Here is a 14291-nt window from a genome sequence, read left to right as displayed (position 1 = left end):
AAAAAATTTTTTTTTAATTTTCTTGCTTCTAAGATGGACTCCACCACCCCCATGGTAGCGTTTCTGAGTTTGGTATGTTTCTTACTTCCAACGTGAACATATAATGTAGTGTTTCTTTCTCTTCCTGACAATTGGTTGTTAAATCATTAACATAATTCAGAAAATATGGCAGTTTATGAGAAAACCATAAGATATCAGTCTTAGAAAAGTTAATAATGCTTTCCCTTCAGATCTTTCCCTTAAGCTCCCCTGGGCCCAGTCTGGACCTTTCACTACATTAGCTTTGCAAGTCTTCAACCCTGATTTTACCCACCATCTGTTTTCTCCACCCTCTTTCCAGGGCTGCCGAGGGTTGCTGGAGATGATCACATAAGCAGGCTGTTTACATGCACCACCAATTCAGGCCATCAGCTGGGCTGTCGCTATTTATCCCTGGCTGATTCCCTATCGGTTTCACCACAGCAGCTGTTGTGGCCCCCCTCCCCTCCCCCACAAGCCTCCAGAACCTGCTGGGGCCTCCCGCTCAGCAGACGCCTTCACACCTACGTGAACTTTCTCAACTTCTCCCCTGCCACCTCAAATTTGCTCTCACTTTTAGCTCTGGTCTCAGAGGAATAAATATACATCTTCTTTTATCTATATATGTGTATATATGCATAGAGAAGAATTCTTAAAAGAAGTTCCCTAAAATGTCAACGATGGTTATATCTGGGAGGTAGGCTCTCAGGTGATATGCACCCTTTTAATTTTACTTTTCTGTTTGCTTTCACTTTTTTCACTGAGCATGTGTCATTTTTATAAAACCCATAATAATTTTAAAACGTTATTGATCCCCAATAAAATGCAGGTGATCCCTAGGAGTGACGGTGAGGGGCTTTCAATTTCCCCACATTCTCCATTACTCTTTGTGGTGGGCAGAATAATGGAGCCCAAAGATGTCCACATCGTAATTCCCAGACCCTGTGAATATGTTACCTTACAGTGGCAAAAGAGACTTTGCAGATGTGATTAAATTAAGGACTCTGAGGTGGGGAGATTATTCTGAATTATCTGGAGGAGCCAATGTAATCATATGAGTCCTTAACAGTGGAAGAGGGAGGCAAAAGAGAGTCAGAGAAATGTAACTAATAAAGTAGAGTCAGAGATATGCAACATTGCTGGCTTTGAAGATGGAGGAAGAGGCTAACAGCCAAGGAATATGGGCAGCGTCTAGAAGCTGGGAAAAGCAAGGAAACAGATTCTCCCCTAGAGCCTCCAGAAAAGAATGCAGCCCCGCCAACATCTTGACTTTGAGACCAGTGAGATCTGTGTCAGGCTTCTGACCTCCAGAAATGTAAGATAACTTTGTATTGTTTGAAGCCACCAAGTTTGTGGTAAATTGTTACAGCAGCAGTAGAAAACTAATACACCTCTACTCCCTCCCTACTGGTCATTTCAAAGCAACATAGAATCTACGTGGAAACAATGGCTTGCTTTGCAAACACAGCTGCGAGACAAGCCATGGTCACCACTGCCAAGCACATGTCTCAGCGTAAGTGCATCCTTCACCGAACCTCTGGAACCAACTCAGGGGTACACCCAAGTTCAGCCCTTGTCCACCTCGGCTCAATCCGTACATTTGACATGGGGATTTGATTCAAAAATCAACGGTTCTCTCCAGACCCCACTTCTGAGCTTCAGGCCACTGTTTCCAATTCGAATATCCTAGAGGCACCTCAATCTCGATGTGCCCCAGATAGGAATCATCATCTTTACCCTTGAACCTGTTTTCTGGCTAGGTCTCTTTGCTTCTATTACGCGCCTCCCGTTTACCCAGCAAATCTCAGCTTTTCAGGCACACCGCTTTTCCACCCCTACACTCATCCCGTGTCATCCACCCACTCTACCCATTCCATGTCCCTCCTTTTCCACTCCCGTTGTGCTGGCTCAAGACCTCAGGGCTGTAACCATGGCTTCGGAAACAGCAGCCCAACTCTAGACTCTCCTCAGTCTCACATAACCCCTGCACTCTTGGGAGCTCTCTTGCCAAAATGGTCTGATCACATTACATCTCTGCTCCAAAACCTTTTAAGGCTCTCTCTTGCTTACAGAACAATGCCCAAACTTCATGCTTTTACTGAACACCAAAATCCACCCTTAACTCCCTTCCAGCCTTATGTCCCATCCCATCCCTATACGCTGGCATGCTCTGTGAGCCAGCTAGCTGGTTTCCTGTGCCTGGACCAAGTCCTGTCTTGTCCCACCTTTGTGTCTTTGGCCTTGAATACCCTTTTCTGCTGTATCTCTCCTTCCTAAGTCCATAATGTCCGTCAATGGCAACAGTAACCACTAGTAAGCCACATGTTACTATGGGCTGGTCTGTTCATGATCCCATTTGTTAGCGCATTATTTCACTGCATCCTCATAATCATCACATTTTACTAATGAGGAAACGGAGGCTTAGAGAGTGACCTGTTGGGGTGCTTTTAAAATATGTCCACACATGCTTTGACACTCTTCCCTTCAAAAGGTGGAGCCTAATTCCTCTCCCTTTGAATGTGGTACTTGAGCTGTCCTTAGGGACTCGCTGCCAACTAATAGAATGTGGTGGAAGTGGAGGTGTTTGGCTTCCAAGACTGGGTCATAAAAGGCACTGTGGCTTCCTCTTTTGCTCGAGTCTCTCATTCTGAAGGAGGACAGTTACCATGTCATGAAGACACTCAAGCAGCCCGTGGAAAGGCCCACGTGGAGAAAAACTGAGGCCTTCAGCCAACAGCCACCACCATGTGTGTGAGCCATCTTGAAAGTGGCTCCTCTAGGCTCAGTCAAGCCTTCAGATGACTGCAGCCCCTGCAACGTCTTGACTACAACCTATGAGAGACCCTGAACCAGAACTACCCAGCTAAGCTGCACCTGAATTCCCAATCCACAGAAACTGCGAGATAATAAATATTTATTGTTTTAAGCCACTAAGTTTTAGGGTAATTTGTTACACAGTAATAGATAACTAAAACACTTACCCAGGGTCATGCAACTAGTGAGTGGTAGAGACTTGAACACTGGTTTGTCTGTCCCCAAAGCTCATACTCTTAACCCCAACCCAACACTGCCTACATTGTACTAGTACTAGTACTAGTACTAGTCTACATTTTTCTTCCTTTAGAAAACCTTGACAGAGTCTCTCCCTCAAAATTCATCTTCCTCTAATCTGTACCTTTAAGCTCTAATCAAAATGCCCATCCATCGTGCTCCTGCCCCTAACAATCACCATATTTGCTTAAGACCCACCTCACTTCATTTTCAACTTCCCAGCTCTAGGCTCTCAGCTTTAGTACCTACATCCCAGTGTTGCTGCAAAGATTGAATGAGATAATATGTGTAAAAGCACTTAGCAGAGTAATGGCTCAATGATATAATTTGTTACCTCCTCAGTACAGCACTTCATCTGTCCTGTGGATGAAGTCTCAACTCTGGCTGTACATTAGAACCACCTAGGAAGCTGTTAAAAAAACAAAGAACAATGCCTGGGCCCTACCCTGAATTAATAGGTCTGATTTAATAGGTCTTAGGTGAAGCCAGGCAACGAAAGCTCCCCAGATGATTTTAAAGTGCAGCCAGGGTAGAAAACCACGGGATTAGATCACAGGTTCTCAACCAGGGGGGATTTTGCTGTCCTTCCCTCTCCACCCCTCAACTCCCCTGACATTTGCCAGTGTCTGGAGACACTCTTGACGGTGATGACTGTAGGGGGTGCTATGGCATGTAGTGGGTGGAGGCTGGAGACGCTACGAAACATCCTACAATGCACAGGCCAGACCCACAACAGAGATTTATCTGGTGCTAAATGTCAACAGTGCCAAGGTGGGGAAAGCTTGGATTAGATATGTTTCCCAGCTCCTGCCCTCGGTTCCTAACATTCAGGTTGGTTGCCTCTCTGACTCTTCCTGTTCAAAAGTACCCCTGAGAAGGATATAGCACCTGGGTTCTTCCCTCTCAAGACCAAATCTGGGCACCGACCAGCCTGGCCACTGCCTCCAATGGGCTGGCTCCAGGCCCACCAGGGGGGCCCGTGGACAGCCTTGTGCTTCCCCATTTCCCTTTAGTGCTTTGCTAACGTTTGTATTACAACACTCACTACAGAAACTTCAGCTAGTTGTAAGCACATCTGTCTCACCACAAGGGCTGGAGCCATGTTGTATTCATCTCTATTTTCTCCCCAGCATCAAGCTCTGTGCATGGCACTTGGTATGTGTTCAATGAATATTTATTGCATCAAATTAGATTAATATCATTTTAAGTTTTATCATGCTTCTGGGCATCTCTTTGAAAAGTCATGGAAATAGAGAATACGAATGCTAGTCAAGGCCAGAGCTCTTGTGTTTCTGTTCTTCTGGAGTCCAGTTGAAATGACTGCTATTGCTACTTTGTGGTATATTTACATGAGCTGCCAGAGGAAGTTAGCAACCATTTTAAATTAAGATACTTGTACAATAAATGACTAAGGATTTGAGAGGACTCTTATCTAGAGAAGTTCTCATATATTTGAGATTCTTTTTCACTGGTTACTGTAAGTGGGAAAATGTTTCATTTTCAAAGCAAAGCAATAACTTGGAGAATGATACTGAAAAAATCATGTCTTAGAAAAACATATGCAAACCTTTCATTTATAGTCAATAAATTATGGGCTTTCCACTGTCATAGTGGACAAAACAAGGCACAGGTTTAGAAGCTAAGTAAGAAACAAGGTTTTCCAATATCATTCTCCTTTCAGTATGTAATCTCAAATTTTTAAAAAACTGGTAATATCTGGGGTGTTTTTAATTCTCAAAATTGAGAAAGTCAGCCAAGAGTCTATTCAACTTGGTATTTTCAAGAAGGGAAGATTTAAGCAACAAATGTGACATTTGAGGGCTAAGGGTCTAATTTAATGTCTTCCACTCTGTTTAATATGGGGTTTTATAAACCTCACTTAATTTCCCAGTGCCTCAGTTTCCTGACATTACTCTTGCAAAGGGCTAGTGTGAAAACATTTTCAAAGCATAAGTTTAAATATATATTATTTTCTCTAAATTGAGCTATCTTTCTTCCACTTATATCTTAAAATAGTGGACCACTGCTTAAATGTCATCCTCCAAGCCAGATCTTTTCTGACCATCCTATATAAAATTAAACCCCATCAATACTCTGTATTCCTCCCTCTCTGCTTTATTTTTGCCTGTAGTACTTACTCGTTTGTTTATTGTCTGTCACTTCCCACTAGAATATAAGCTACATCAAAGCAGTGATTTTTGGCTACTTTGTTCACTGCTTTACCTCCAGCACCTAGAATGATGTTTGGCACATAGTAGTACTATGTGTACTTCATACAATAAATAAAAATTTATTGTATGAAGAATTAAATTATGCAAATCTAGAAATAAAATATACTATAATGCCATCATTGGCATGAATTAGATGTGATTGAATCAACATGGCTAGGTCTCAAAAGAATGTATTTGAGTCAAAAAAAAGCAACTTGCGCAGAATAATGCATAAATTCCCTCATCTGCAAAACAGGGCTAATAACAGCATTGTTATCAGGATCAAGTTAATTCATTAGTGTTAAATGCTGAGAACAATGACATATCATTGCTATATTATGGATGAAAAGTAGCTTACATAAAATAATTATACTAATTTTATATGATATAATCTAATTTTATATAATTAAATAACTAATTTTAAGAGCTCTGGAAGGATGCACTATAGACCAAACTGATTACTTCTGTGAGGTAAGAAGACTCAGATTAAAATGATGGTCAAAGAGAGTTTTAACTTTGTCGTGTTCTAATATTTTAAATGTAGAATTGATGCATATAACTAAAAATGAATATTTAGAAAATTTTATGCATATTTCCTGAGACATAATGACCTTCAGGGGGAGAGAGAGAGAGAAAGAGAGGGCAAGGGAGAGAGAATGGAGAGACGAATTACTTAGGATAAGAATTTTTTAAAGTTTTGTGTTTCATTTCTGAAATGCTTCTTGAATAATCACTGCATAGATAGGATGCCCTTAGCCTAGACTGAAAACAACCAGAGACAAGAGCCACAAATATAACTGACCTGGGGTCCTGGGCGGATTATATGAGTTAGTTCTCTTAGATTGGAGAAAACTATTACACAATCATAAAATTAGGAATAAGTTATTGGAAGCCTTGTTACTTACTGATCCTTCAGCCACTGCTCCACAAATGGAATGGAGAAGAATTCTGTGAACAGCTCGCCTATCCTCTTTGGATTATGACTGGTCACGATGCCATATGTTTGATTGACAAGAAGACAATAAGCAAGAATTCAAGTCAATTGTTGCTATTCTGCTTGGAAATCAACACTACTGAATCCTTAGGGTCATTGAATATTCAAAGACATGAAAAACTTACTTGTATAACCACTCGATCAGAAAATCACAGGCAATGAACTTGGTTCTTTTCCTCTAAAGAGAGAAGAGAGAATTGAATTATATTCTTTGCCCACATATTTGAGTAGGACAAAGGAAGAGAGGTTAATTGATTGCTTGTGCTAGATGAAATATGCATGAGTCCTTTATGAGGTTTATAAGCACATCAACAAACAGTAACACAGGCAATGTAAAGAATTCTGAAGACATTTCTCCAGCAATCTTTAGATAAGCATATTTGCTGACGGTAGGGACTAATTAAAGACTGCAGATAGTAGGGGGCTTATTACATGCTTTTGGAATTGTCTCAGAAGGATTTTATTTAAATCTAGACTTTGATGCTGAGTAATTGTATTTATTGCTTTTCCCCAGTCCACTCAAATCCTCAGAATAGTAGTACTTCAGGTCTGGGTGCCACCTTCAAATGTGGAAGCCAAGCATGCAGGTGCCATTAGCCAGTGTGGTTGACCCTGCCAGGTGTCCACCCAACAGCTACTCACTACTTCATCCTGATTAACAGAAACCTGATTGACAATCAGCCCAGGGGAAAAACTACATGTGCCAGCCTCCTATGCAGCATGGGACAGCCATATGACACAGTTCTGCCATATGAGATAGAAATGGATATGTCCTAAGGATTTCTGAGAAAGTTCTGCTTTCTTGATTTCTGCTGCCCTCCTTCCTTCAAGTTTCCTTATACTTCTTTCAGTCTGGAACACAGATGTGGGGCTGGAAGTAGAGCAGCACCTATCAGCCAAGAGGCCACAAGCCACACGCTAAAGATGGTGGAGCAGTGGGTTAGAAGGAGCCTGGGCCTCTGATGCTTTCCTTAAGCCACTGCACGAGCTTGGGCCTGACCTACTTGGGACATCTTGACATGTAAGGAAAAACCAACTTCATTTGGATTATCACCACTCTTCTTGAGTTTTAACAACATGCAATTGAATGCATGATAGACAGAGAGCTAGGAAGCCACAAGAGAAAAACGTCCTGGAGTAACGGGGGAGAAGGTGTGCTGAGAAGGGCAGTGGGGTAGAGCACCAGGGATCCTGCCTCCTTGTCCCATTTAAAGTCTCCTGTAACCCAAACAGAACCAGTCAACTCCTTTTGGAGAACTGTTGTGGAAAATGGGAGATGGAAGGTCTCTGCTTCTCCCTTTGAGACAGCAGGGGCTAAGAACCAAGTGTTAGTTGCCATGTGAAGAGATCCTTCCCAAGAATGAAGGCTGCTGGAAATTCTCTCTTTGCCCCTCCAGGTCTACTCTTCTCCATCTTGCTCTGTGCCCTAGGAGGCTGATTTTATTATGGTTCACATCAACCAGGCTCCCTTATTCTCCAGTTGGGTCCAGCCAATGGGAGGTACTCAGGAGATCTGAGAGCAGGAAGGGGGAAAGGCAGGGTGTTATGGGTTGAACTTTGTGTCCCCCCACAAACTCACATATTGAAGTCCTAACCTCCAGTACTTCCGAACGTTACCTTGTTTGGAAATGGGATCATTACAAATATAATTAGTTAAGCCCAGCCACTCCTGAAGGACACAGCAACTCCAATGAGAGTAAACAAATCTAGGGTTCTATTAGCACGGAAGAAGGGAAATGCTATTGGGTAGACCACCAATGGCAGATTCCTAATGATATTGTACTAGACCCTGGATCCAGCTATGCCTGAAGTCAAAATCCCCTGGACCTTTCAGGGACACGAGCCAATATATTCCCCTTTTTCCCCTTTTTTATTAATCCAGTTTGCAATGAGTTTAAACTACTATTCCTTTCCTCGCCAATTGGCTAACTCCCATGTGTCTCTCAAGATGCCTCCAGGAAGCCTTGCTGAGTATTCTCACCCTCTTCACTTTGGGGTAGGCTCCCTCCACCCCAGTTCTCTGTGTGCCCCTCTGTCATAGCACCTCCAATGTAAATGTAACATAACTGCCAGCCCCTGTGTCTCTCTCTCCTACTGAACTACAAACTCACTGAGGACGGGGCATAGGTCTCCTTTTTCTTTATATTCCCAGTGCTTAACTGAATGCCTTGCACAGAGTAGGTGATTAATGAGTGGTGAGTAAAGGAATGAATGAATTCACCATTCAACTCTCAAGCATCAAAGCGAGAAAAGAACTCATGTACAAGAATTCTGACATTTAAAAGTAGGAATTGCTAATACAATTCTGGACAATTTCTCTTCACTTTCTTCCCATAATATTTTATTATGAAAACTTTTCCTTCTTTTTTCTTTTGTCTTCTTCATTTTGAAATAGCCAACTCAGCTTTATAACCTTAAATAAGGTTGAAAAGAGTGTTATGAAATTGATTCTCACCAAAAAGGAAAGTGCTACTTAAGATTTTTTACTGAAAGCTTTATTATAGCTGTTGGTAAATAAAATATAGTGGTGCCTGAGTTGCTGGAGATGGTTTGCAGTCTTTTACCTCCTTGCTGATAGCCTTTTATTAAAAAATTGAAACACTGCTGGCCAGGGTAATGAAATGTACTAGACCATGTAATGGGGTCTTTTAAGCCTGCATTGCAAGGGTAGGGTTCCCTTCAAAAGCCATCTTTAACCAAAATAAGAAAATACTTGTACAACAATGCAAATATGTATCTAGCATGAATAGCTGTATAATAATTTAAACAATCCAGCAATTGTAGGATGGCAGTGTCTCTCTCTGGCCCTACAAAACAATCATTGTTCCCTTGGCATTACCACACTGTTTGGTGATAAAGATTCCTTCTACAAGGGAATGCAGCTTGACTTACTCTATTAAATAGACTTTTAAAATAGCCAAATGGTTCAATGTATGAAGGTCATGCAGACAGATTTAATCACTTTTGATGCAAAGAAATAAAATGGAAGAAATGGTGTTTTCCTTCTGTTCCGGGCAAGCGTGGACGTGCCGTGCATACTCAGACATGCAGAACAGTGAGGACATTGTTCAGCTGTTGTTTAGTTTAAAAATTATCTGCTGGGGAGCCGAAAGAGAGAAGGGAAAGCAAATGGAAAGTTGTGGTGAGTGAAGAGATAAGAAAGGAAGTAATGGAGAGAAAAACTACAGCTCGAGATTAAGCAAGGGTGGGCACCCAGGGTTTACGCAATGCGGACAAATACACTGAGGTCACGATTGTTTTGTTAAAGGGTGAAAATGTGCAAGTTTGGGAGAGCAAAGGAGACAGTTAAGGCAACCTCAAATGAGGTTAAAAAGCAAAATTTTTTTTAAAAAATCCAGAATTAAAAGGAAAAAGACCAAGTGTCAAGGGGTGAGACATCAACACGTCATCATGAGTCTGCAACTTAGTTTGAAATGCATCCAAAAACACAAGATAAAGATAAAGGGAAGGATTGATGGACTGGTGGGCAGATACGCAATGAAGCGAATAATGCAAAATGGCAACTGTAGAATCTAGGTGATAAATGTGTGGGTGTTCACGCTGAAATTCTTTCAATTCTTCTAGATGTTGGGAAAATTTTTATCATAAAATTGGGGGGTGGAGGGTCAGGGAAGAGAACATTATCATAAAAGACCCAAACCTCAAAGAAAGAAAAGGCAGAAATCGAGGTTCAATCCAGACAGTATTTTGTACCAATTTTTATGTTGGGTACACGTACAGCAGACAGACTGAGGCGTGAAGACCGGGAATGGAAACGACTAGCATGGGAGAGTCACTGAACCTGCATCAGGTGACTAACGTGATTCCACCCCAGCGAGGTCAAAGCACGCACTGTGAGGTCAGCGCATTGAGTGTGGCAGGCTATGGCGTTGTGTTGGCTGGGACTCTGGGTTTGCAAGAAATGGAAATATGCTCAGGTTACCTTGGTTACTGGGTTTTTTTTTTTTTAAGTCACTTTAGGCTAGATTTTGCTGCAACAAACAACCCCCAAATCTGAGAAGCTTATATCAATGGTTTACTTCTCCCTCGTGTTACGTGAACATCTCAAGGCGCTGTGGCTCCCTGCTCCACGATGTTTTTACTCTGGGCCTCAGGCTGACAGAGCAGCCTCTCCCTGAAATATTGCTAATTATCACACAAATGAAAAGAATAGGGTGGCCCATGCTTTGACTCTTAAAGCGTGTGTTTGGAATGATACCTGTGATGTCCGTTCATTCCATTGACCAAAGCAGTCACACAGTCTAGCCTTCCTTAGGAGAGGCCACAGATATTTTTGAACTATAATATATTCTAGCACAGGGCGTTACTGTAAAAGTGGGAGGAATGTAAGAAAAAAGGGAATTCCTCTGACTGGGGGCAGAGCCAGGGGCAGGAAGAAGGAGGCCGGGGTCTGCAGCTGTTCAGGGCACAGGACAGGCTAGCCACAGTCATCACCAGCAGTTCTACGTGGGACTCAGCTCTTGGGCTGTGGCTTCTTTCTCAGCTTGCTGCTGCCTTTGCTCTCTCCTAACTGAGTCTTTCTCCTCCTCTCTCTGCTTCAAAGTCTGCTCACTCAAGGCTTTTCAACCTGTCTCCTCCTCTCTGGGGTCTCTTCCCTTCTACCCACACTGCATTCTGCCTATTCTCTCTGTCATCTGACATCTCTACTCCCCAGATGGGAGACGCTGACGGGGCTGGTGAGAAACTATGCAGGTCAGGCCATCCCTGCTGAGCAGCACAATTGCACCAGATCATTTCACAGCCCGCTGCCCTCCTAGAGTGGCTGCCCACAGGGCCTGATACTTACTCCTGGTCAATCACTTGTGGCCAGGGTGATGGGGACATGGACAAAGCAGTGACAGGGCTGCAGTTAAGGCTGTGGGCACGGCATGCATTAGAATGTCAGAGCCTCCTTCCCCACATAGATATTCACCACAATACACTTCCAGATGCCCGAGACCCCCGCCCCAGGCATGACAAATGATCAATAATTATGATCCTGGAAATGCACACACACTTGGACTATAACCAGATGCCAAAATTCTTATCACAGCAAACTTCAAACAGACGTTCATTTTTTTTTGCCCACTGCATTAGAATTTCATTAGAGAAAAATAACACTTCTCAGAAGTTAAAAATATGCACTCAACAGAAAATATTGACTTGACCAAGACTTCCAGCATGGGTCACATGGTTATTTCTAAAAGTGTTCTTGATAAAAAAGAGTCATGCTAAAACAATTCTACCACACCTTTCCTGAGAGAATCTATTTTTTCCACTCCTTAGAATTTGTTTTCAAACGAAACCTAATGGTATTTCTAACTCCCCTTATTGGTCAGGGCCGGGAAATGGAGTTTCTTCCCTCACTGACAAGAGCCCTTGCACTTTTTAAAAGACACTCAGGTATTTGATTAAAAAAAAAAGGAAAACTATAACAAATGACCATTAGATGGGCAAGGAATATAAAAAGAAAAAAAACGGTTTTGTTTTACTGAATTATTCATAGTAACACATTTTAATGTCATGAGATCATCAAAGGACTTATCAGGAGTTAGAAATAGTTTCCTGACACCAACTATTGTTTACAACACTCTTCGCTGTAATGGAATTTGATGAGCAACCGAAAGCTAAAGGGAAAATTTTATGCTGCCTGGGATAGGATAGGAAAAGAGAGGCCAAGTCTTATCGCCTCTATCCAGACTCTGCATTTAAATCCGTATTTAAAGCTGAGATAAGATTTATATTCAGCCATCATTTTATTCATGCATAAATCTCCTGATTTCTTTCCAAATTAAGCAAGGTGCCCTGTTCCAGTTTGGATCTGTTCGGTAAACGTTTACTGACTGAGGACCTACTGTGTGCTAAACACTAGCGATAAAGAAATGAGTACGACGTGGCCCCACTGTGGTTATTAACTCAGTGTCCAGCGGCCGCCCCCGAGCTGGGTAACAGCTGTGATGAATGGAGAGGATTGGCCCCATCTTCAGCTGCGGGTGCGAACCCTGAGAATGCAGTCCAGATAATCCCACCTCACCTGCCCCTCAGACCTAAATCAATCTGGTCTACATTTGTCTTGGCCACCGGGACTCAGTGAATCAGGAATGGCCATGGAATCCATTTCAGAGCGATCAGATGTGAGGGGAGATGTGCTGGGGTTTCTGGGAAACAACTTCCTCTGCTTTTCTGAAAACTCGATCATTCTCTCCTTCTGGCTGATGTGGTAGGTGGAGGCACAGCCGAGGCCAGTGGCTGCATCTGTCTTGCCACTCTGAGGAAAGCCAGCCCAAAGACGAAGCTGCCTCTGCAAGGGCCAAGCAGAGGCAGAAGACAACCAAGTCCTTATATATCACGGAGCCCCTGAATCTAACAAATCCTGAAGCCTACTTTCTCTGTCTCAGGACCTTCTAGTTTCCCGAGCCAATAAATCCTCTTTATCATTTAAGCCTGTTTTCTGCTAGTTGCAACATAATGAGTCCGAGGCAAGATAGCTGCCCACTTTCTCTGCTACCTTCTTTTGGTGACAGCACCCTGAGTTCCTTTTGGGGATCCACCCTTCCCCAACTCTAAAGCTCTGTGCATTGGGTAGGGCTCCTTCCATTTGCCCAACAGCCCCCTACATTCCCCTAGTTCCAAGGACTGATTCCAAAGTAGGTATCTGAGCTGGGTCAGTCCAATTAGAGAGAAACTCAGGGAGAGACTTTCTCCTTCTCTGCTACACTTGAGCCTTATGGGACACAGGCTGGTGCCACTAGGGGAAGGGCCGTTTGAGGGTGGAGCCAAGCCAGAGGAAACAGAATCAAGAGATGGAGAGGGAAGCAAGTGATGAAGACATCATCTGGGCCTCCAGATCAAGCTGCGAGGAAAGATCTCCCCATGCACTTCTCATCTACCTAAAAAAACAAACAAAACTCCTGTTCTACTTAGGTCCGTTTAAATGGGGTCTCTGTCACTTGTGGGGCCTACCCTCAAAGAGTTAACTCCAGCAACTGTGAGAATGTTAGCTCTGCATACTTAACATATCCAGCTGAAACAAACTCTTTTGAGTTCATATTACTTTTTACTGTTAACAATATAAACCTTTTAACAAAAATTGCTTACAGTAAAAATCATTAACTTTACTGAGTGCCCAAAATACTTCCAGAGATGCATTGGAAAGAATTTCCAAGTGAAGTTTACAATGCCACTAAGCCAGCTCTGTTTAATATAGCAGTCCAATTAAGTTCTAATTAAGTTCTGATCTCTTGTGTTCCAATTAAGCTAATCCAAAGGCATGGCTGGATGTCAGGGGACCACTTAAGAACATCAAGCCAACCGTAATGTCTAATCTTTATAATGATATTTACATGTCTCAAACTTAATTTGCTCCAGTGGAATACAATCCATTCACGATAGAACAGGAATGGCATCAGGGCCTTTTAATCAACCATCAGTCTAAGGAGAATGCTGAAGGTCTATCTTAACAATTGCACAATTGACTTCCTGCCTTAAAACCTTTTCCCCCTTCAAACTCACATAAACTCTGGCCAGCCCAGGGGCACCAGGGAGGGCAACTGTAACTATAAATGGAAGATCAGGAAGGTGAGTGTTAACAAAGACTCAGTAAGGAACAGGAAAGTCTTCGTGAAAACTCTACTCCCATGAAAACTCCTGCCTCAGTGTGAAAATTATTTGCAAAGCTAGCTTCACAGTCATGCCTCCAAGAGACCACGGGGTCTGGGGCATTCTCTGCAATGCCTGCCCTCTGCTCAGAGAAGATAGAGAAGACGTGTCAGGGCCTGTGCAAAAGGAAGCTTCTGGCAGAGGCTCTGATGATATGTTGTCCTGATCCATCTCATTATTCCTACCTGAAACTAGATTTATTCTCTCTTTTACTGTCAACCTGGAACCCATCCCTCCTCCCTTTGGTGACATTTGCCTCGCCTCCTGAGTCCCTCCCTTCTTCACAATTCCTAATGACAACGGCTCCGCTTTCCTGAGCACTCACCCTGTTATACACATCATCTCATTCAATCCTCCCA

The 14291-nt window shown here is 42.8% G+C and overlaps 1 protein-coding gene across 1 annotated transcript in view; it reads right to left on the bottom strand.

Moving 5' to 3' along the window:
- The window catches only part of IQCK (IQ motif containing K), a 117372-nt gene that overhangs the window by 73156 nt on the left and 29925 nt on the right, over positions 1-14291 (bottom strand). The window contains exons 5-6 of the mRNA XM_087417064.1: positions 6399-6451; positions 6185-6262 (exon numbers count right to left, since the gene is read on the bottom strand). Of these exons, the coding sequence (XP_087273190.1) occupies positions 6185-6262; positions 6399-6451 (131 nt within the window). The remainder of the gene's footprint in view (positions 1-6184; positions 6263-6398; positions 6452-14291) is intronic.

Source organism: Ceratotherium simum, chromosome 26 (genome assembly GCF_057802395.1).
Source record: "Ceratotherium simum simum isolate JZ-2026a chromosome 26, ASM5780239v1, whole genome shotgun sequence".
In the NCBI taxonomy this organism is placed as follows: Eukaryota; Metazoa; Chordata; class Mammalia; order Perissodactyla; family Rhinocerotidae; genus Ceratotherium; species Ceratotherium simum.
This window is presented reverse-complemented; position numbering and strand designations above follow the sequence as displayed.